Source organism: Neoarius graeffei, chromosome 5 (genome assembly GCF_027579695.1).
Source record: "Neoarius graeffei isolate fNeoGra1 chromosome 5, fNeoGra1.pri, whole genome shotgun sequence".
Classification (NCBI taxonomy): Eukaryota; Metazoa; Chordata; class Actinopteri; order Siluriformes; family Ariidae; genus Neoarius; species Neoarius graeffei.
The window spans coordinates 33,051,749-33,075,161 of NC_083573.1; the positions used below are offsets into that span (position 1 = coordinate 33,051,749).

Below are 23,413 nucleotides of genomic sequence, written 5' to 3' on the forward strand. Positions count from 1 at the left end.
AAATGCGCAAAAATCCCCCAGGTAAGAACTGAAAGATTATTAGCTGGCTACAAAGTGTTTACAAGCTGTGATACTTGCCAAAGGGGGTGTTACTAGGTACTAACCATGTCAGGTGCCCAAACTTTTGCTTCAGGTCCTTTTCATTTTTTGGTATTTTACACTTGTAAATGATGAAAATAAAAATGTAATCTTGCAGAAAATATTAAAGAAATGTCTCATCTTTACCTTTATGCCTTTTGGTGATAAGTTCATCTTCTGCTCACTTAACTATTCACAGTAACAGACATTTTCAGTAAGGGTGCCCAAACTTTTGCATGCCACTGTATGTGTGTATATATGTATGTATGTATATATATATATATATATATATATATATATATATATATATATATATATATATTAGTATGGGCAGCACGGTGGTGTAGTGGTTAGCGCTGTCGCCGCCTCACAGCAAGAAGGTCCGGGTTCGAGCCCCGTGGCCGGTGAGGGCCTTTCTGTGCGGAGTTTGCATGTTCTCCCCGTGTCCGCGTGGGTTTCCTCCGGGTGCTCCGGTTTCCCCCACAGTCCAAAGACATGCAGGTTAGGTTAACTGGTGACTCTAAATTGACCGTAGGTGTGAATGTGAGTGTGAATGGTTGTCTGTGTCTATGTGTCAGCCCTGTGATGACCTGGCGACTTGTCCAGGGTGTACCCCGCCTTTCGCCTGTAGTCAGCTGGGATAGACTCCAGCTTGCCTGCGACCCTGTAGAACAGGATAAAGCGGCTAGAGATAATGAGATATGATGAGACATACTAGTATATATACACACATACACAAACAAACACATACATATACTAGTGCATCTCAAAAAATTTGAATATTGTGAAAATGTTCAATATTTTCCATCAGTTATTTAAGAAAGTGAAAATGTTATACATTATAGACTCATTACACATAAACTAAAATGTTTCAAGCATTTTTCTATTTTAATTTTAATCAGTATGGCATACAGTACAAAAACATAAAAAAACCATCTCAAAATATTAGAATATTTCATTTCGAGTTTGAGTAAAACAGTATGAACACAGTGTATCTCTTGGTCTAGTTCAGTACACACAACCACAATCATGGGGAAGACTGCTGACTTGACTGTTGTCCAGAAGATGATCACTGATGCCCTCCACAAGGAGGGTAAGCCACAAAAGGTCATTGCTGAACAGGGTGGCTGGAAAAGGTGCACAAGCAACAGGGATGGCCGCAGTCTTGAGAGGATTGTCAGGAAAAGTTGATTCAAAAACTTGGGAGAGCTTCACAAGGAGTGGACTGAGGCTGGTGTCAGTGTATCAAGACCCATCACGAACAGACATCTTCAAGAAAGGGGATACAACTTTCGCATTCCTAATATCAAGCTACTCCTGAGCCAGAGACAATGTCAGAAGTGTCTTATCTGGGCTAAGGAGAGAAAGAAATGGACTGTTGCTCAGTGGTCCAAAGTCCTCTTTTCAGATGAAAGTACATTTTGCATTTAATTTGGAAATCACGGTTCTAGAGTCTGGAGGAAGAGTGGAGAGGCACAGAATCCAAGGTGTTTGAAGCCCAGTGTGAAGTTCCCACAGTCTGTGATGATTTGGGGTGCCATGTCATCTGCTGGTGTTGGTCCACTGTATTTTATCAAGTCCAAAGTCAACACAGCCATCTACCAGGAGATTTTAGAGCACTTCATGCTTCCATCTGCTGACGAGCTTTTTGGAGATGCTGATTTCCTTTTGCAGCAGGACTTAGCACCTACCCACAGTGCCAAAACTACTACCAAATGGTTTGCTGACCATGATATTACTGTGTTTGATTGGCCAGCCAACTTGCCTGACCTGAACCCCATAGAGAATCTATGGGGTATTGTCAAGAGGAAGATGAGAAACACCCGACCCAAAAATACAGATACGCTGAAGGCCACTATCAAAGCAACCTGGGCTTCAATAACACCTCAGCAGTGCCACAGACTGATCACCTCCATGCCACACCGCATTGATACAGTAATTCATGGTAAAGGAGCCCCAACCAAGTACTGAGTGTATAAATGAATATACTTTTCAGAAGTTGGACATTTCCGTATTGTAAATCCTTTTTTTGATTGATCTTAGGGAATATTCTAATAATTTCAGATACTGGATTTCTGATTTTCATGAGCTATAAGCCATAATCATCAAAATTAAAACAAAAAAGGCTTTAAATATTTCACTTTACATGTAATGAATATAGAATACAACCCCAATTCCAAAAAAGTTGGGACAAAGTACAAATTGTAAATAAAAACGGAATGCAATAATTTACAAATCTCAAAAACTGATATTGTATTCACAATAGAACATAGACAACATATCAAATGTCGAAAGCGAGACATTTTGAAATTTCATGCCAAATATTGGCTCATTTGAAATTTCATGACAGCAACACATCTCAAAAAAGTTGGGACGGGGCAATAAGAGGCTGGAAAAGTTAAAGGTAAGGTACAAAAAAGGAACAGCTAGAGGACCAAATTGCAACTCATTAGGTCAATTGGCAATAAGTCATTAACATGACTGGGTATAAAAAGAGCATCTTGGAGTGGCAGCGGCTCTCAGAAGTAAAGATGGGAAGAGGATCACCAATCCCCCTAATTCTGCGCCGACAAATAGTGGAGCAATATCAGAAAGGAGTTCAACAGTGTAAAATTGCAAAGAGTTTGAACATATCATCATCTACAGTGCATAATGTCATCAAAAGATTGAGAGAATCTGGAAGAATCTCTGTGCGTAAGGGTCAAGGCCGGAAAACCATACTGGGTGCCCATGATCTTCGGGCCCTTAGACGGCACTGCATCACATACAGGCATGCTTCTGTATTGGAAATCACAAAATGGGCTCAGGAATATTTCCAGAGAACATTATCTGTGAACACAATTCACCATGCCATCCACCGTTGCCAGCTAAAACTCTATAGTTCAAAGAAGAAGCCGTATCTAAACATGATCCAGAAGCGCAGACATCTTCTCTGGGCCAAGGCTCATTTAAAATGGACTGTGGCAAAGTGGAAAACTGTTCTGTGGTCAGACGAATCAAAATTTGAAGTTCTTTATGGAAATCAGGGACGCCGTGTCATTCGGACTAAAGAGGAGAAGGACAACCCAAGTTGTTATCAGCGCTCAGTTCAGAAGCTTGCATCTCTGATGGTATGGAGTTGCATTAGTGCGTGTGGCATGGGCAGCTTACACATCTGGAAAGACACCATCAATGCTGAAAGGTTTATCCAGGTTCTAGAGCAACATATGCTTCCATCCAGACGACGTCTCTTTCAGGGAAGACCTTGCATTTTCCAACATGACAATGCCAAACCAAATACTGCATCAATTACAGCATCATGGCTGCGTAGAAGAAGGGTCCGGGTACTGAACTGGCCAACCTGCAGTCCGGATCTTTCACCCATAGAAAACATTTGGCGCATCATAAAACGGAAGATACGACAAAAAAGACCTAAGGCAGTTGAGCAACTAGAATCCTACATTAGACAAGAATGGGTTAACATTCCTATCCCTAAACTTGAGCAACTTGTCTCCTCAGTCCTCAGACGTTTACAGACTGTTGTAAAGAGAAAAGGGGATGTCTCACAGTGGTAAACATGGCCTTGTCCCAACTTTTTTGAGATGTGTTGTTGTCATGAAATTAAAAACCACCTAATTTTTCTCTTTAAATGATGCATTTTCTCAGTTTAAACATTTGATATGTCATCTATGTTCTATTCTGAATAAAATATGGAATTTTGAAACTTCCACATCATTGCATTCCGTTTTAATTTACAATTTGTACTTTGTCCCAACTTTTTTGGAATCGGGGTTGTATATGAAAGTTTACCTTTTTGAATTAAATTATGAAAAAAAGGAACTTTTTCATGGTATTCTAATTTTTTGAGATGCACTAGTATATACACACACACGTGTGTGTGTGTATTTTATACAACCCCGATTCCAAAAAGTTGGGACAAAGTACAAATTGTAAATAAAAACGGAATGCAATATAAAGTTAAAAAAAAAAACGGAATGCAATGATGTGGAAGTTTCAAAATTCCATATTTTATTCAGAATAGAACATAGATGACATATCAAATGTTTAAACTGAGAAAATGTATCATTTAAAGAGAAAAATTAGGTGATTTTAAATTTCATGACAACAACACATCTCAAAAAAGTTGGGACAAGGCCATGTTTACCACTGTGAGACATCCCCTTTTCTCTTTACAACAGTCTGTAAATGTCTGGGGACTGAGGAGCATATGTTGTTCTAGAACCTGGATAAACCTTTCAGCATTGATGGTGTCTTTCCAGATGTGTAAGCTGCCCATGCCACACGCACTAATGCAACCCCATACCATCAGAGATGCAGGCTTCTGAACTGAGCGCTGATAACAACTTGGGTCGTCCTTCTCCTCTTTAGTCCGAATGACACGGCATCCCTGATTTCCATAAAGAACTTCAAATTTTGATTCGTCTGACCACAGAACATTTTTCCACTTTGCCACAGTCCATTTTAAATGAGCCTTGGCCCAGAGAAGACATCTGCGCTTCTGTATCGTGTTTAGATACGGCTTCTTCTTTGAACTATAGAGTTTAGCTGGCAACGGCGGATGGCACGGTGAATTGTGTTCACAGATAATGTTCTCTGGAAATATTCCTGAGCCCATTTTGTGATTTCCAATACAGAAGCATGCCTGTATGTGATGCAGTGCCGTCTAAGGGCCCAAAGATCACGGGCACCCAGTATGGTTTTCCGGCCTTGACCCTTATGTACAGAGATTCTTCCAGATTCTCTGAATCTTTTGATGATATTATGCACCGTAGATGATGATATGTTCAAACTCTTTGCAATTTTACACTGTCGAACTCCTTTCTGATATTGCTCCACTATTTGTCAGCGCAGAATTAGGGGGATTGGTGATCCTCTTCCCATCTTTACTTCTGAGAGCTGCTGCCACTCCAAGATGCTCATTTTATACCCAGTCATGTTAATGACCTATTGCCAATTGACCTATTGAGTTGCAATTTGGTCCTCCAGCTGTTCCTTTTTTATACCTTTAACTTTTCCAGCCTCTTATTGCCCCTGTCCCAACTTTTCTGAGATGTGTTGCTGTCATGAAATTTCAAATGAGCCAATATTTGGCATGAAATTTCAAAATGTCTCACTTTCGACATTTGATATGTTGTCTATGTTCTATTGGGAATACAATATAAATTTTTGAGATTTGTAAATTATTGCATTCCATTTTTATTTACAATTTGCACTTTGTCCCAACTTTTTTGGAATCGAGGTTGTGTGTGTGTGTGTGTGTGTGTATATATATATATATATATATATATATATATATATATATATATATATATATACTGAAGGAGCTGCAAAGATCCACAGCGGAGATGGGAGTATCTGTCCATAGGACCACTTTAAGCCGTACACTCCACAGAACGGGGCTTTATGGAAGAGTGGCCAGAAAAAAGCCATTGCTTAAGAAAAGACGTTTGGAGTTTGCCCAACAGCATGTGGCAGACTCCCCAAACACATGGAAGAAGATTCTCTGGTCAAATGAGACTAAAATTGATCTTTTTGGCCATCATGCAAAATACCATGTGTGGTGCAAACCCAACACCCTGAGAACACCATTCCTACAGTGAAGCATGGTGGTGGCAGCATCATGCTGTGGGGATATTTTTCATCTGCAGGGACAGGAAAGCTGGTCAGGACTGAAGGAAAGATGGATGGCACTAAATACAGGGCAATTCTGGAGGAAAACCTGTTTGAGTCAGCCAGAGGTTTGAGACTGGGACGAAGATTCACGTTCTAGCAGGGCAATGACCCTAAACTTACTGCTAAAGCTACACTGGAGTGGTTTAACCCATTGACGCCGGATGCTGCGTCGCGCAACATTGCCCCTAGTGCCGGTTGTTGCATAACGCAACATTGCCCCAAATGCTGGTTGCTGCATAACCCAGCATTGTTGATTTGTCATTATTTTCAAGACGCATGCCAGATTTTTTTTTTTTATAAAAATGTGTTAGTGTTAATGCTGAATGAGCATGATCCAATAAAAGCAGAGAATTTTATCTTTTAAATGCAACTTATTTCATGTCTTTACGTGCTTCAGAGGCTGAGATATTGAATTTTTCATAGGCGTTTTCAATTAATTATTTTTATTTCAGAAAACCCTCAGGCAGATGGGGACCTTTTCTAAAAACTGGCTTAGGCATTTGCAGACGGTTTTTTGCAGGCGTTTCAGGCGTCAGTGGGTTAAAGGGAAACATTTAAATGTCTTGCAATGGCCTAATCAAAGCCCAGACCTCAATCCAATTGAGAATCTGTGGCATAACTTGCACCCATAGTCAGCTGGGATAGGCTCCAGCTTGCCTGTGACCCTGCACAGGATAAGCCAGATAATGGATGGATGGCATAACTTGAAGATTGCTGTACACCAACACAACCCATCTAACTTGAAGGAGTTGGAGCAGTTTTGCCTTGAGGAATGGGCAAAAATCCCAGTGGCTAGCTGTGCTAAGCTAATAGAGACATACCCCAAGAGACTTGCAGCTGTAATTACAGCGAAAGGTGGCCCTACAATGTACTGACTTGGGGGGTTGAATAGATATGCACACTCCAGAATTCTGTGTTTTTTTTTCATCTTAATTACTGCTTGTGTCACAATAAAACAACACTTTGCACCTTTCAAGTTGTAGGCATGTTGTGTAAATCAAACAGTGCTAACCCTCCAAAAATCCATTTTAATTCCAGCTTGTAATGCGACAAAACAGGACAAACACCAAGGGGGATGAGTACTTTTACAAGACACTGTACACTACAAATTGAATATAATTTACAAGAAAATGTCAGAAGATTCAAGAAAACCATGCTTAAAGTTATATCCAAGAAAACAGTAGCACACACAGGTCAGCTCCATGTCTAGAAAAAAGTATGAGGGGGGGCAAGGATGTTCCAGTTGGTTACAACTTATTGGTACTCATATATAGGTACTACAATAACACTCATGAAACCTTATGTCAACAATGACTATTTTTATCCTCTGTTTATAATAAGTCTATAAGAAATGTAGTAATTTACAATACTATTATCCTTACGTAATAGAGTTAAAATTTTGAGTCCGAGATTCCAAGTAACTTTTCAACAAAATGACTTTTAAAATGACTCAGAACTAGACACGGTCATATCATTTGGCATTCAGACTAAAATCTGCTGGACTGGAACTTAGAAAATAGAAGAAAACACAGCGAAAGAGAAACCAATGGAAACTGAAAGACTGAAAGTGATCATCATGCCGTTACCATGGGAACAGTCTTTTATGAATGTATAAGTGGGGGCTCAGGGCTCCGACTCCGGTGTGACTGAGTAAGGGGACAAGTTTTATGGTTCATCTAATTTAGTCATTTATAAACTATGTTATTATTTGGCAGTGGGCACATAGGAAAGTGTAAAGTCTAAAGTTTTTGTCCATATGTTTATCATGCTTGTATGATAAAAACTCACGAAGATATTTATCCAAATCCATGACCTACTCATTCTAAACCTGCCGGGCTTCGCCGGAGAAGTTCTCGACCCCAGAGGGTTAAAGTACGATGGAAGAAAAGCACTTTGTCAGGGTCTAAAACCTGTAGTGGTCTGTTTTCTTTAACATTAGTAGTAAACCTAGCCAGCTGATAACAGCATCGCGTGGTGTCAGGCCAGAATGCACTACTACTCACTGATGAGAGGCGACTTGTCATTTGTCGAGAGCGTCCATGATCGGCCAATCACAGGCCGTGTTACGACATAATGTATTCGCCCAGAGTAACATTCGGAAGAAAACTGAAAGTAGATTAGACCCATATCTTTACAATTTTTCATGGCCATCCGGTTTGATGCTTTTGCAATACAGACGGACAAATGTGAAAATTACCAGTCAGTGTCCACCGGTCCGGCCTTATTTCCCACACTGTTATTATGTCGATGCACGAAGTTCCCGCGCCCTGTTAAAATCCAATCAGTAATAAAAGCCGATCAGTAATACACTGTCTCAACTGTTAAGCTATCACTGCCCTATATTATTATTATTATTTATAAGATATTCCTTTATTGAGTCTCATGAGGGGAAATTCAGGTCTTACAGCAGCTCAAGTACAGAGTAAAATACAGTGCCTTGAAAAAGTATTCATACCCCTTGAACTTTTTCACATTTTTCCACCTTACAACCACAAACTTAAAAGTTTTTTATTGAGATTTTATGTGATAGACCAACACAGAGTAGCACGTAATTGTGAAGTGAAATGAAAATGATAAATGGTCTTCAAAATTTTAAACAAATAAAAATCTGAAAAATGTGATGTGCATTAGTATTCAGCCCCCTGCGTCAATACTTTGTAGAGCCACCTTTTGCTGCAATTACAGCTGCAAGTCTTTTGTGGTATGTCTCTACCAGCTTTGCACATCTAGACACTGAAATTTTTGCCCATCCTTCTTTGCAAAATAGCTCAAGCTCAGCCAGATTGGATGGAGAGCGTCTGTGAACAGCAATTTTCAAGTCTCGCCACAGATGCTCAATGGGATTTAGGTCTGGACTTTGACTGGGCCATTCTAACACATGAATATTCTTTGATCTAAAACATTCCATTGTAGCTCTGGCTGTATGTTTAGGGTCATTGTCTTGCTGGAAGGTGAATCTCCTTCCCAGTCTCAAGTCTTTTGCAGCCTCCAACAGGTTTTCTTCCAGGATTGCCCTGTATTTAGCTCCATCCATCTTCCCATCAACTCTGACCAGCTTCCCTGCTGAAGAAAAGCATCCCCATAGCATGATGCTGCCACCACCATGTTTCACAGTGGAGATGGAGTGTGCAGGGTGATGCAGTGTTAGTTTTCCGCCACACATAGCGCTTTGCCTTTAGGCCAAAAAGTTCAACTTTGGTCTCATCTGACCAAAGCACCTTCTTCCACATGTTTGCTGTGTCCCCTACATGGCTTCTGGCAAACTGCAAATGGGACTTCTTACGCCTGTCTTTCAACAATGGCTTTCTTCTTGCCACTCTTTCAAAAAGGCCAGATTTGTGGAGTGTACGACTTATAGTTGTCCTGTGCACAGATTCTCCCACCTGAGCTGTGGATTTCTGCAGCTCCTCCAGAGTGATCATGGGCCTCTTGGCTGCTTCTCTGACCAGTGCTCTCCTTGCTCGCTCTGTCAGTTTAGGTGGATGGCCATGTCTTGGTAGGTTTGCAGTTGTGCCATACTTTTTCCATTTTTGAATGATGGATTGAACAGTGCTTCTTGAGATGTTCAGAGCTTGGGATATTTTTTTATAACCGAACCCTGCTTTAAACTTCTCCAGAACTTTATCCCTGACCTGTCTGGTGAGTTCTTTGGTCTTCATGATGGTGTTTGTTCTTCAGTGTTCTCTAACAAACCACTGAGGCCTTCACAGAACAAGTGTGTTTATGCTGAGAGTAAATTACACACAGTAGGACTCTATTAACTAATTAAGCCTCGGTCACAACTGGCCGTACGTGCTCCTACGGCCGGTCTACGTGCAAAAAACACAAGAAACGCACGAAGGGCGCGTGTGAAACGCATGGAGGGCGCGTGTGAAACGCACGGAGGGTGCGTGTGTGACGTGCTGATTTTCGAGTCGTAGACTGGCCGCAGACCGGCCGCAGAGGTTCTTTGTCATGTCAAACAAACTCTACGGGTGCTCACGTTTTTTTCAGGTTGCAAGACAAACTTACGGTCAACGTGCGTCTTTCTCCATGAACAAAAAAAACGCAGTGATTTGGGAAACGGCAAAAATTGCACGGCCAAAAAATCGTACGTCCGGTTGTGACCTAGGCTTTAGATGACTTCTGAAGGCAATTGATTGCACTGGATTGTATTTAGAGGTATCAGAGTACAGGGGGCTGAATACTAATACTTTTTCAAGGCACTGTAGACCAAGTAAATAAAAATAGAATAAAATAAAATCGAATAAAAATATAACTAAATAAGGACAATTGCTCACAAAAGACAGTAACAAACAACAAGAACTGGTAGTGGCTCTGCATCCACTAGTGGTGTAATATAATAATAATAATAATAATAATCATTCTCATCTCATTATCTCTAGCCGCTTTATCCTGTTCTACAGGGTCGCAGGCAAGCTGGAGCCTATCCCAGCTGACTACGGGTGAAAGGCGAGGTACACCCTGGACAAGTCGCCAGGTTATCGCAGGGCTGACACATAGACACAGACAACCATTCACACTCACATTCACACCTACGGTCAATTTAGAGCCACCAATTAGCCTAACCTGCATGTCTTTGGACTGTGGGGGAAACCGGAGCACCCGGAGGAAACCCACGCGGACACGGGGAGAGCATGGAAACTTCACACAGAAAGGCCCTTGTTGGCCACTGGGCTCGAACCCAGGACCTTCTTGCTGTGAGGCAACAGTGCTAACCACTACACCACCGTGCAGCCCATTTTGTGACTATATAAGACACCAATTATAGAAGCAAATTATTTATAATCACGCCATCTGTTATCACCCAAATGAGGATGGGTTCCCTTTTGAGTCTGGTTCCTCTCAAGGTTTCTTCCTCATGCCGTCTCAGGGAGTTTTTCCTTGCCACCGTCACCACAGGCTTGCTCATTGGGGATAAATTAGGGATAAAATTAGCTCATGTTTAAAGTCTTTAATGTTCTGTAAAGCTTTGCGGCAACGCCTGTTGTTAAACGCACTATACAAATAAACTTGACTTGACACACACATTCACACCTGCACCCACACGCATACATACACACCCCTGAGTAAAACAGAAAGTGGATTTGAGTTATGGTCAGTCACACAGAGTGATACATTATTCTAAACCTGTTTTTGAAGCATATGGCGTGGCCTCTACTCCGTCTTTGCTTCTTTTATCTAATTGTTACAATCTACCTCGGTAGTTGGTTAGGCTGAAACAAAGGAACACCATGTATTTATTATATGGCATGAGCTACTTCGGGCGGCATGGTGGTGCAGTGGTTAGCACTGTCGCCTCACAGCAAGAAGGTTCTGGGTTTGAGCCCAGTGGCTGGCAAGGGCCTTTCTGTGTGGAGTTTGCACGTTCTCCCCGTGTCTACATGGGTTTCCTCCGGGTGCTCCAGTTTCCTGCACAGTCCAAAGACATGCAGGTTAGGCTAATTGGTGGCTGTGAATGTGTAAATTGGTGTGAATGTGAGTGTGAATGGTTGTCTGTGTCTATGTGTCAGCCCTGTGATGACCTGGTGACTTGTCCAGGGTGTACCCCGCCTTTCGCCCGTAGTCAGCTGGGATAGGCTCCAGCTTGCCTGCGACCCTGTAGAACAGGATAAGCGGCTACAGATAATGGATGGATGGACGAACTACTTCCAGTAAAATAGTGCACTCTGATCAGTGTTGGGAGTAACGCGTTACAAAAGTAACGAATTACTGTAATGCATTGCTTTTTGCAGTAACGCGGTAATGTAAGGCATTACAGAAAAAATTTGGTAATATTTTACTCTGTACAAATGTCAGTAACGCGCGTTACAATGCATTTTTAACCTGGAATGAAGTGGTGGGCTTTTTTTCCTTCGTACAAATTCGCCAAAATCACCGCGAGATCAGCAGAGGTGAAAAGTCCACGCAAAATGTTTCACTTCCTTTTCCTTTAGGCCAGGGCTTTTCAAAGTGTGGGGTGCGCCTCCCCTAGGGGGCACCAGAGTTCTTCAGGTGGGGCGCAACGTGAGGAAAAATAAACCAGAATAAGTTACTATTGCGGACATTTAGTGAACTTCAGCTAGCCTTTGCCAGAGACAAAATGGATCGATTTTTAGTACCTAAAGCTACAGTGAGTGAGGAGACAGAGTCTGGGCCAAGCAAAAAAAAGAAGGAAGTATGACCACAATTATTTAAAGTTTGGATTTTCATGGACTGGATCTGAAGATGCTCCACTGCCACAGTGTGTTGTCTGCCAAGAGGTGCTAGCTAATGATGCTATGAGATGTTTAAAATGTGTAAAACAAGATTTTTTTTAAAAAAAAGATGTTTTAAAAAAAGCACAGATGTTTAAAATGTGTAAAAAAAAAAAGAGGTTTTAAAAAAGCACAGATTTTTAAAATGTGTAAAATAAAAAATTAAAAATGTGTACAACAACCATTTTTTTAAAAAATACGAATGGAACAGGGCGGCACGGTGGTGTAGTGGTTAGCGCGGTCTGGGTTCGAGCCCCGTGGCCGGCGAGGGCCTTTCTGTGTGGAGTTTGCATGTTCTCCCCGTGTCCGCGTGGGTTTCCTCCGGGTGCTCTGGTTTCCCCCACAGTCCAAAGACATGCAGGGTAGGTTAACTGGTGACTCTAAATTGACCGTAGGTGTGAATGTGAATGGTTGTCTGTGTCTATGTGTCAGCCCTGTGATGACCTGGCGACTTGTCCAGGGTGAACCCCGCCTTTCACCCGTAGTCAGCTGGGATAGGCTCCAACTTGCCTGCGACCCTGTAGAAGGATAAAGCGGCTAGAGATAATAAGATGAGATGAATAGGCCTAAAGTTACAGTATTTCTATCACAATTTGCCAGACTTTGACCTTTTGTCTGTTCTTGTGATGATTGTTCCTTGTATTGTGCCATGAGCCATCACTGTGGCTATTATATTCTACTGTTTTTAACCATAAGCCTAGCTCAGTCAGATACCACATCACCTTCCACAGGATGTGTGATGAGCTAATTGAGCGTCTTGAGCTACATTTAGATTGCCAAATCCATACTTCCAGTTATTTTGGTGAGGGTAACTTAAAAGTAATGCAATAGTAGTGTAATGCCTTACATTTTAAATACAGAAATATTGTAATGTAACTAATTACTTTAAAATGACAGTAACAAGTAATAAATAATGCAAAATAGTTTTGAAGTAACTTGCCCAACACTTGCTCTGATTGGTTCCTTGCTGGGCATTATTTTCCTGTAATACCTGTGGGCTATTACAAACTTTCTTCCCAAGGTGCCGGCTTTCAATGTTGCAAAAAACAAAACAACAAAAAAGATTAATTGGAAATCAAAAGGGAATTAAAACCGCCAAAACACAAAAGACAAACAAGAGTCACTGAGTTATTCAAGAAATGAGCGACGAAAAGCATTCAAAAACCGCTAACAGAAATTCAGTTTAGAAACTGCTAGCTGTTTATTCTGCATGTGTGACTCAACTACGTTACAAATATGACATGACTGTAAGCAGCATCACGTCTCATTATAATGCCCATCTATTTCAATCTTAGAAATAAAAAAGCCATATATTACATTGCATTAATGGCATTGAACAGACACTCTTATCCAGAGCAATGTACAACATACCCAGAGCAGTCTGGGGAGCAATGAGGTGTTAGGTGCCTTTCTCAAGCGCACTTCAGCCATTCCTGCTGGTCCAGGGAATCGAACCGATGACATTTTTTGGTCCCAAAGCTGCTTCTCTAACCATTAAGCAATGGCTTCCCATCCATCCATTCATTATCTGTAGCTGTTTATCCTGTTCTCCAGGGTCGCAGGCAAGCTGGAGCCTATCCCAGCTGACTATGGGCGAAAGACGGGGTACACCCTGGACAAGTCGCCAGGTCATCGCAGGGCTGACACATAGACTCAGACAACCATTCACACCCACATTCACACCGACGGTCAATTTAGAGCCACCAATTAGCCTAACCTGCATGTCTCTGGACTGTGGGGGAAACCAGAGCACCCGGAGGAAACCCACACAGACACAGGGAGAACATGCAAACTCTGCACAGAAAGGCCCTCACCGGCCACTGGGCTCGAACCCAGGACCTTCTTGCTGTGAGGCGGCAGTGCTAACCACTACACGCCATGGCTTCCCCAGGCATCCCAAGTCTCCCGGAAGTTCCGGGAGTCTCCCGCATATTGATAGTGGCTCCCTGATGCCTGTAAATTGCATACAATCTCACAGAGTTTAGAGCAAGCTTCATCCTGAACCTGTCGACCAGATGCAAACTTGTGCACGTCACAATAGCAGGCTCACACAGCCTGTGGTGTGGTGGCACACTATTGAGTAGGGTAGAGTGTGGTTTGGGATGCAGCATTTCACAACGTGTATTTCTGGTTTAAGAAAAAACAAATAAACAAACAAAAAACCCAAGTGTACACGCATGCACTCTGGTGGTTCATATGTGTGTGCACGCGCTTGCAATGTGGCAGCGATGGCGCATGAGGTATGTTTTCTCCTGCCTCTGCATGCGTTGTTTGGCCAAAGCAGTAGAGAAGAGAAGAGATGAACCGGCTGCCATCTTCTGCGCGCTTCTCCTTCTAACGATGATTCAGTCAGTCGGTTATGGGTTGGGGTAGCTAATGCCGCTTTTCCACTACAAACGCGGCTGAGTTGGGCTGAGCCGTGCCGTGCTGAGTCGAGCTGAGTGGGGCTATTGAAGTTGCATTTCGACTACAACCGCGCTGAACCGTGCTGGCTGGAAGTGGGTGGACACATTGGGTGGAGTTAGCGAAAGTGGGTGGACGTCACGTGATGTCGTTAAGCAGCGCAAACAGTGACATCAGTGAGCTTTTCAGCGGTAGTCTCACGACCCGAATAGTAAACAATAAACATGGAGGACATGGAGTCGTTAGTGTTGCTGGTCTTGGTGCTGTGGCTTGTTGTCACCGACAACGCCAACAGATACTGGCAAGAGTGTATAGATGAGGCGAGGCGCATAAGGCTTCAGAAATTCTCATAATTCTTCTTCTTCCGGGTTTGCGGTGTTTACAGATCCCAGCGCGCTCGCGGGGCGTGTGTGGGCATGTGAGGACACTCCTCCTCACCAATCAGTGCACAGGGGAGTGTCTGCTCACGCCCCCAGCCTCACTCGGCACGGTTTGACTCGCTTCAGCCCCACTCCAAAACAGTGCGAGTTTTAGGGGCTAAGCAGGGCTGAAGCGAGCTGAGTCGTGCTGTTTTTTGGTAGTCGAAACGCGAGCCGTGTCGGGCTGAAGTGAGCTGAAGCGAGCTGAAGTGAGCTGAAAAAGGGTAGTGGAAAAGGGCCATTAGTCCCCAAGTCAGGGTGTCACCTATGAATCTGAGTGAATTCAGGTATTGTTCATCTCCAAAAGGCCACCCCAAAATTCACCAGAATGCAGGAAATCACATCAACCAAATCCAAAATTTTCTGGAGGAGTACCCCCATACCCCCCAGCAATGTATACCATGCGTCCCCCCCAAAAAAAAAAAATTCCCCAAAGAGGGGTCCCGGGGACCTCATTGAAATGAATTTTGTCAGGTTGGGATGTCTGCTTCCCACTAATATATAATGAATAAATCAATCAAAGTCCTTCCCATGCCATGTGGTGCATAGGGCGGCACCGATCTCCATATCCCTCAGCCTCTCACGTAGCTAGGGTTACAGTGGGGGGCTAGTCCTCTGGTAACCACAAGAGTTTGACTCCCCACTCGCATCTGTATTGCAGCGTGCCTTGCCAGATGGCAGTAGGTACCATTTTTAGGATGGTCTTTGGTATGACCTGACTGTGAGTAGAACTTGCCATCTCCCAATCGAGAGGCAGACACGCTAACCACTAGGCCAACTCGTGGTCTACTAACCTTGTTTATGGCTCGGTCTGTACTGTCAAGACCTCGGTCTGATATTTTCCCATAAAGACCTTGTGCTCAGTTAATAAGTAGTTATTAACATCCACTCACAAGATCTGTGATATTCTTGCAGAGGTTTGAGTTGGTGCCATTTGTTGTAAATAAATATAGGTACTTTGTATAAAGGTTTCAGTACTCTAGCTCAAAAATTTAGTGAGTTACTGAACCCTGAAGGGGGCGGCATGATGGTGTAGTGGTTAGCGCTGTTGCCTCACAGCAAGAAGGTCCTGGGTTCGAGCCCAGCGGCCGATGATGGCCTTTCTGTGCGGAGTTTGCATGCTCTCCGGGCTTCCTCCGGGTGCTCCGGTTTCCCTCACAGTCCAAAGATATGCAGGTTAGGCTAATTGGTGGCTCTAAATTAACCGTAGGTGTGAATGTGAGCGTGAATGGTTGTCTGTGTCTATGTGGCCCCTTTTCCACCAAAGCAGTTCCAGGGCTGGTTCGGGGCCAGTGCTTAGTTTGGAACCAGGTTTTCTGTTTCCACTGACAAAGAACTGGCTCTGGGGCCAGAAAAACTGGTTCCAGGCTAGCACCAACTCTCTGCTGGGCCAGAGGAAAGAACTGCTTACGTCAGCGGGGGGGCAGAGTTGTTAAGACCAATAACAAGACTGCGAAAGATCGCCATTTTTAAGCGACGAGAAGCAGCAGCTGTACAAACGTGAAGTCATCCATTATTATTATTGTTGTTGCTGCTGCTTCTTCTTCCGTGTTGTTTTTGCTTCGATATTCGCGCCAAGGTTTATGCAAACGTAGCGACGTAACTGACATATACAGCGACGTAATGACGTATACAACGATGTAACTGACGTATACAGCGACGTAATGACGTGGCTTCCCTTAGCACTGTGAGCTATGGAAAAGCAAACTGGTTCTCAGCTGGCTCGCAAGTTGAACGAGTTGTGAAACAGTACCAGCACTGGCCCTGAACCAGCCCTGGAACTGATTTGGTGGAAAAGGGGTATCTGTCAGCCCTGTGATGACCTGGCGACTTGTCCAGGGTGTACCCCGCCTTTCGCCCGTAGTCAGCTGGGATAGGCTCCAGCAACCCTGTAGGACAGGAAAGAAAGAAAGTACAACTTTATTCATCACACACTTGTGAAATTTCCTCTCTGCATTTAACCCATCTGAAGCAGTGAACACACACACACACACACACCCAGAGCAGTGGGCAGCCATGCTAGCAGCACCCACGGAGCAGTTGTGAGTTAGGTGCCTCGCTCAAGGCCGTCCCATATTAACCTAACCGCATGTCTTTGGGGGAAACCCCCACAGACAACATGCAAACTCCATACAGAAAGGCCCTCGCCAGCCACAGGGTTCGAACCCAGAACCTTCTTGCTGTGAGATGACCATGCTAACCACTACACCACCATGCCGCCTAAAGGCCAATTTATGCTGACAACGCAGTCCTCGCAGACGGCGCCGCAGATAGCGTCTGCGTAGCCCCCCCACTTTCGCAGACGCTCTGCGTGCACCTCCCAAAAATTGTGACCACCGCAGAAGCCTCGCAGACAGCGTCGCAGACAAGAGGGCTCTGATTGGTCCACTCTACATCCGCTGTACACGCACTTCCGCTTCCCTACTTTCCCGGTATGGTTTGTTTTCACTACCGCCATTTTTAAAAACACGAGCAAAGATGGAGCAGCACGAAGAGCGGTTGATCGAGGAAGTGAGGAAGTGCGTACATCTATACGACTCCAGTTCTAGTCATTATAAGTAACCGGAGGATAAACACTCCACTAACCACACCCACCAACTACTCCTAGCGATTTCGCGACTTCGCGCCCCCTTGCGTTGTAGCGGTGAATAACATCGCGGACGCCTATTACTCCCCGCTCAACGATAAATTACAACTGTCTGCGAAAAGCTGTCTGCGAAAGCCTTGTCGCAAGAGCATGCAGAGGCCTTAAAGGCCCGGTCCCACTGGCCGATGGACACAAAACGTATGCAAAAAGGACACAGCGGACGAGCAAAATTTCGGGGGTGGCTCTATCCGTTTTCATCCGCTCCAGAAATGGACAAAATTGGCGAAAATTTGCGAAAACAGAACGGAAAAGAACGGACGTGGGTAGTATATAGCGGGGATGTTAAACGCATGTTCATAGGAAGCCTAGCGGATGAAAGCGGATGGAAGTGGATGACAGCTCCGAAGGGGTTACCGGTGATAACTGAGAAGCGGACGCATAGCAGAAAGAGCGGATGCATAGCGGATTAAGGGGATGCATCACGTACGCCTAACGGAAACAAAGGGGATGTTGCGCGGATGTATATCGGATGCAGACCGATTGTCCGCTAGGTGTCCTTCTACATACTCTAGACATACTCCAGACATCCTCAATATACGAGATACATCCCAGATATAAACGCTTTGTCCGTTTTGAATACTTTATATACGAGATGCATATGCTTATATCCTTTCTATTTCCGTGCTACTAACGATGAATAGACGTTTCATGTACCTTATCTTTCCTCCCTCTTTCCGTTTTCAGCTGCAGCGGATGTGAGTTGCGAGGATGCCCAGAGGATGCAGAGAGGATACAGCAGACGTTTAACGGATGATAACGGACATAGAACGTTTGTTGCTCGTATATGTCGCGGATTTACATCGTACACGGCGGAAAGTTCATCCGTTCTAAAAGTTTTGTGCAGCTCAAAACTTTTTGCGCGGATGAAATCACAGTGGACGGCTGCTCGATGGATAGAGCGTATGAAGCACGTATGCAATCAGTACACAACGGATGCATAGTGTTTTCCAACGGATGGCAAAGATTTTTTTACGTTTTACATCCTCTTTGCATCCGTAAGTGCAGTGGGACCGGGCCTTAAGATAAGTGGCTACAGATAATGGATGGATCCTGAAGCAAACAGTGGTACAACCATACCCGGTCTCCCCTACAGAGTATTTATAGTGTTACTGATGACTATATTTTTGAGTATTGCTCCTATATTATTTTAATATTACTAAAGTGTTTGCTTGGTAAGAGTACGTACTAATCCGAATTTAACCCCAAGTGACTGCATGTGTATACAAACAAGCAAAGAAACAAAGAAAACAACAACAAAACATCCGGAAGTCGCAGTTCAAATAAAGGCTGAATTACAAACCGCTCTGCAGTTACTATAAAGTGCCCTAGATTGAACATACGAAGCATTGTCAAGTCCCCTCAATAGTGCACTGAGACAGGAAGTAACGAGCTATTTGGGATCCATCCATGTATTCTTCGTCTCATTGTTGACTTCCGGTTTCTGAGAGCTCTTCCACGTTTGCAGCTGAGTTCCTCCAGCAGGAGGGGTTTTATAGAAACTGTGCGCCAGATGTGTTGATTTTTTATTTCCTCCTATTTTAGAGATTTTGCAAGAACACACACACACATCACCACGAGTCCATATCAGCTGTCAAAGGACTGAGGTGCTGGAGGGCTGCAGATGGGGGAGGTGAGGAAGCTGCAGAAGAAGTTGAGGCAGATTGAGAACCTGGAGCTCAAAGTTTCCCTCAATCCAGAAGAAGCAGTGAAGGTACACAAGTCAAACTGTGCATTTCACAAGTCAAACCTCACTCATTTTGCTCAGATCATGTTCTTATCATGCATACTGATGTGTCTGTATGAGCCTAGAGCCATGACTTTATGCAGTATAATCCTGCAAAGCATGGAAAGGATTAACTGTCACTGAAGGGCGCATGGTCAGGTGCATACCTCCACCAAAATCACTTGAACCTAGGATAATACAACCTCAATTCTTCTTCTTCTTCTGGCTGCTCCCGATTAGAGGTCACCACAGCGAATCTTTCGTCTCCGTTGCTCCCTGTCTTCAGCATCCTTCTCTACCACTTTCATGTCCTCTGTCACCACATCCATGGATCTCCTCTTTGGCCTTCCTCGTTTTCGTGTGCCTGGCAGCTCCATCCTCAACATTCTCCTTCCAACATGCTCTGCATCTCTTTACAGGATGTGCCCGTACCATCTCAGTCTCATCTCTCTTAGCTTCATTCCCAAGCTGTCCCTCTGATGTGCTCGTTCCTTATCCTGTCCAACCTCGCATCGCAAACCTTAACATCCTCAACTCCGCCACCTCCAACTTTGCCTCCTGTCTCTTCGTTAAGGGTACGGGCTCCAATCCGTACATCACAGCTGGTCTCACTACTGTCTTATACATCTTACCTTTCACTTTTGCTGGGACTTTCCGATCACAAATGACTCCCGAAATCCTTCTCCAACTGCTCCACCCTGCCTGCACTCTCTTACTCACTTCACTACAACCTCAATTACAAAAAAAAAAGTTGGGGTGCTGTGTAAACTAAAGACAACATATCAAATGTTGAAACTGAGAAATTTTTTTTTTTGAAAAATATATTCCCATTTTGAATTTGATGTCAGCAACACGTTTCAGAAAAGTTGGGACAGGGGCATGTTTACCACTGTGTTGCATCACCTCTACTTTTAACAATACAGGTAGTCGTCGACTTACGACCGATCGACTTTACAACCGTCTGGTTATGACTGGCAAGTGTTTCCCAGCTGAGCTAGCTGAGTGTACGACAGTTTCCGCCCCAGCTCCTGGTTTATGAAACGAGCACCAGTGATGCCAGCGGTCACTAAATTTTGTATTTTGCTATGTTTTACATTTGTATTTTGGTATGTTTCAAGCTAAAATGTTTTCTATTTTTCACACCTGTATTTCGTATTTTTTGTTTTGCACATATTAAACGAATTGTACTGTACGCAGTGTAGTACGCAGTGTTTGACTTAAACCAAATAATGAGCCAAGGTAATGAAATAATAAGATGTTGATAAAATAAGACTTTAAGATGATTACAATATCATTACACATCACAATATACTTACGTTCATTTAACATAGGCCGGTTTATGACCAGTCAGTCGTAACCAAACGCAGTCGTAAGTCGACGACTACCTGTACTCTGTAAACGTTTGGAAACTGAGGAGACCGATTGCTGTCGTTTTGAAAGAGAAATCTTGCCTGATATACGATTTCAGTTGCTCAGCAGTTCCTTTGTCATATTTTGCGCTTCATAATGCACCAAATATTTTAAATGGCAGACAGGTCTGGACTCCAGGCAGGTCAGTTTAGCACCCGGACTCTTTTACTACAGAGTTTTAAAGAAAGCAGTTTGACATTGTCTTGTTGAAAGAAGGAAGGTCTTCCATGAAAAAAGATTTTGTATGGATGGCAGCATATTGCTCTGAGAATAATTTACTACTTTAGGGTCGTCAGACCTCAGGACAAATTTTCCACTTCGCCTCAGTCCATCGTAAAAGAACTCGGGCCCAGAGAAGGTGGCGGTGTTTCTGGATATTGTTTATATCTGGTTTTAACTTGCATTTGTGGCTGCAGTAATGAAGTGTTTTTACAGACGATGGTTTTCTGAAGTGTTCCTGAGCCCATACAGTGATTTCCACTACAGACACGTATCTGCTTTTAATGCAGTGTTGCCTGAGGGCCTGAAGATTACAGGCATCCAGTGTCAGTTTTCAGCCTTGTCTCATGCATACAGAGATTTCTCCAGATTTTCTGAACCTTGAAATGCTATTATGTACCATAGATGATGTGATCCCCAAATTCTTTGCAGTTTTACATTGAGGAACGTTACTCTTAAATTGTTGCACTGTTTGCCCACGCAGTCTTTCACAGAGCGGTGAACCCCGCCCCCTCTTTACTTCTGAGAGACTCCGCCTCTCTGGGATGCTCTTTTTATACCCAATCATCTTACTGACCTGTTGCCGGTTAACCTATTTATTTATTTATTTGCATTATACAACTTTTTCAGTCTTTTGTTGCCCCGTCCCAACCTTTCTGCAACGTGTTGCTGACATTAAATTCAAAATAAGCATATATTTTTCAAAAAAAATTATACTATTAAATACTATTATAGTACAATTGTATAAAATTTTACTATTTTCAATGAAATATAAAACCCTATATTGGCCATGATTTGGCAAATCTTCATATTCTGTTTTTATTTATATTTTACCCAGCATCCCAAAACAGAGATTCGTGTGTATGTATGTATGTATGTGTGTGTGTGTATATATATATATATATATATATATATATATATATATATATATACACACACAGAGCAGAGGTGCAGTCACTCGCAACCTGGTGCTCATCAAACAACTTACTTCTCAACACAATAAAAACCAAGGAAATCATCATAGACTTCAGACGCAAACACACTGCCCATGCCCCACTAAACCTCAATGGCGACTGTGTTGAAAGGGTGCCATCATTTAAATTCCTAGGGGTGCACATCTCCGAAGATCTCTCTTGGTCCACCAACACTAAGGCAATAACCAAGAAGGCCCAGCAGCGACTGCACTTCTTGAGAATTCTCAAGAAAAAACATCTGGAACAGAGGCTGCTGGTGTCCTTCCACCGGTCAATCATCGAAAGCATTCTCACTTACAGCATCACAGCTTGGTATGCGGGATGTTCGGCAACGGACAGGAAGGCTCTGCAGAGGGTTATTAGCACAGCCCAAAAGACCATAGGCTGCCCTCTGCCCTCCCTGGAAGAGCTTGCCGACGCCCGCTGCCTCTCCAGGTCCATTCTCAAAGACTCTGCCCACCCAGCCCACCACCTGTTCAACCTGCTTCCCTCCGGCAGGCGGTTCAGGTCGATAAACGCCCGCACTACAAGACTGTCCAACAGCTTTTTCCCCTGGGCCATACGTTCACTTAACAAGAGCAATATCCCCCTGCAGACATTAGCCACCCACCAGCCCAACCCCCTCCCCCCCCTTCTTCATTCGCCATGATTAACTGTACCTCTGGACATTGACTTTGAGCACTTGCACTTTATCACGAGGCGCTTTACAGTCTGGTGCTGCTATGTTTTGTCATGATGCTATACTTTTGGTGCTGGGGAGTGTCTTGTTTTGTCTGGGAGGGAAGGAGGGAGTAGTGTTTTGTGTGAGGGGTGTAGTGTATAGGCTTGGGGTGGGAGTGTTTGTTTGAGTGGGAGAGGTGGGGCTGTCTTTGGAGCTGGAAAGAGGGTGTGTGTGAGTGTGTATGGAGTCCTGTCTGTTTACATATTTATTTATTTATTTATTTACTACCTGTTAGTCTTGAAGCACTGATCAAGAGTGGCAATTCTAATTTCATTGTATTTGATACCAGGTATTTTATGCAATGACAAATAAAGCTTCTATTCTATATATATATGCACACATTATTTTCACATTAAATAGAAGACAATGTTTTGCACACGAATATTATTATTAATAGTAATAAAATAACAATTTATTATTATTATTAGTGACCTACAAGCTTCATATCTGGCAGCAACTTCTGTTTTGTTTGCCTCATTTCAAAGAAAATTCAGAGGTTTTAATTCTTTTAGGAAGAGTTATTTTAAAAATTGTGCAAATGTAATATGTGCATAGCATTTTTCAAAGCCTGGACTTTTTTTTTTTATGCACAAGCACAGAATCTCTGTCAGAACGTAATATGCCATGAACGTAATCACAAATTGTGACAGGTTACACATACTTGGCTATTAAAGCATATACGCAGAACCATGGCCTCACTTTTGTTTATAAATGCCTTGAGACCTCAAGAATGGCACAGGAATAGTTTTAAGCATTAAATCTAATATAGTAATTTTTACGATTAAAGTGATTCATATAGGTAGCGGTCTGAGTGAATGACCTTGACGTCCGTAACATCACAACAGGAAGTCTGTCGGTCTCATTGCCATTTCCGCTACACTAAAACACAGAGCTGACTGCAACTCCGAGC

At 43.2% G+C, this 23,413-nt stretch overlaps 1 protein-coding gene across 4 annotated transcripts in view; it reads left to right on the plus strand.

Moving 5' to 3' along the window:
• si:ch211-154o6.3 (uncharacterized protein LOC563854 homolog) overlaps positions 1-23,413 on the plus strand; it is a 103,744-nt gene that overhangs the window by 3,518 nt on the left and 76,813 nt on the right. For 2 of the 4 annotated variants that reach the window (XM_060921569.1, XM_060921570.1), the window contains exon 1: positions 18,905-19,167. In XM_060921569.1, coding sequence (XP_060777552.1) covers positions 19,078-19,167 — 90 coding nt within the window. In that variant the 5' untranslated portion in view covers positions 18,905-19,077. Of the gene's footprint in view, positions 1-18,433; positions 18,452-18,904; positions 19,168-23,413 lie in introns of those variants that run through there. The other 2 variants (XM_060921568.1, XM_060921567.1) reach the window with 2 other exon arrangements.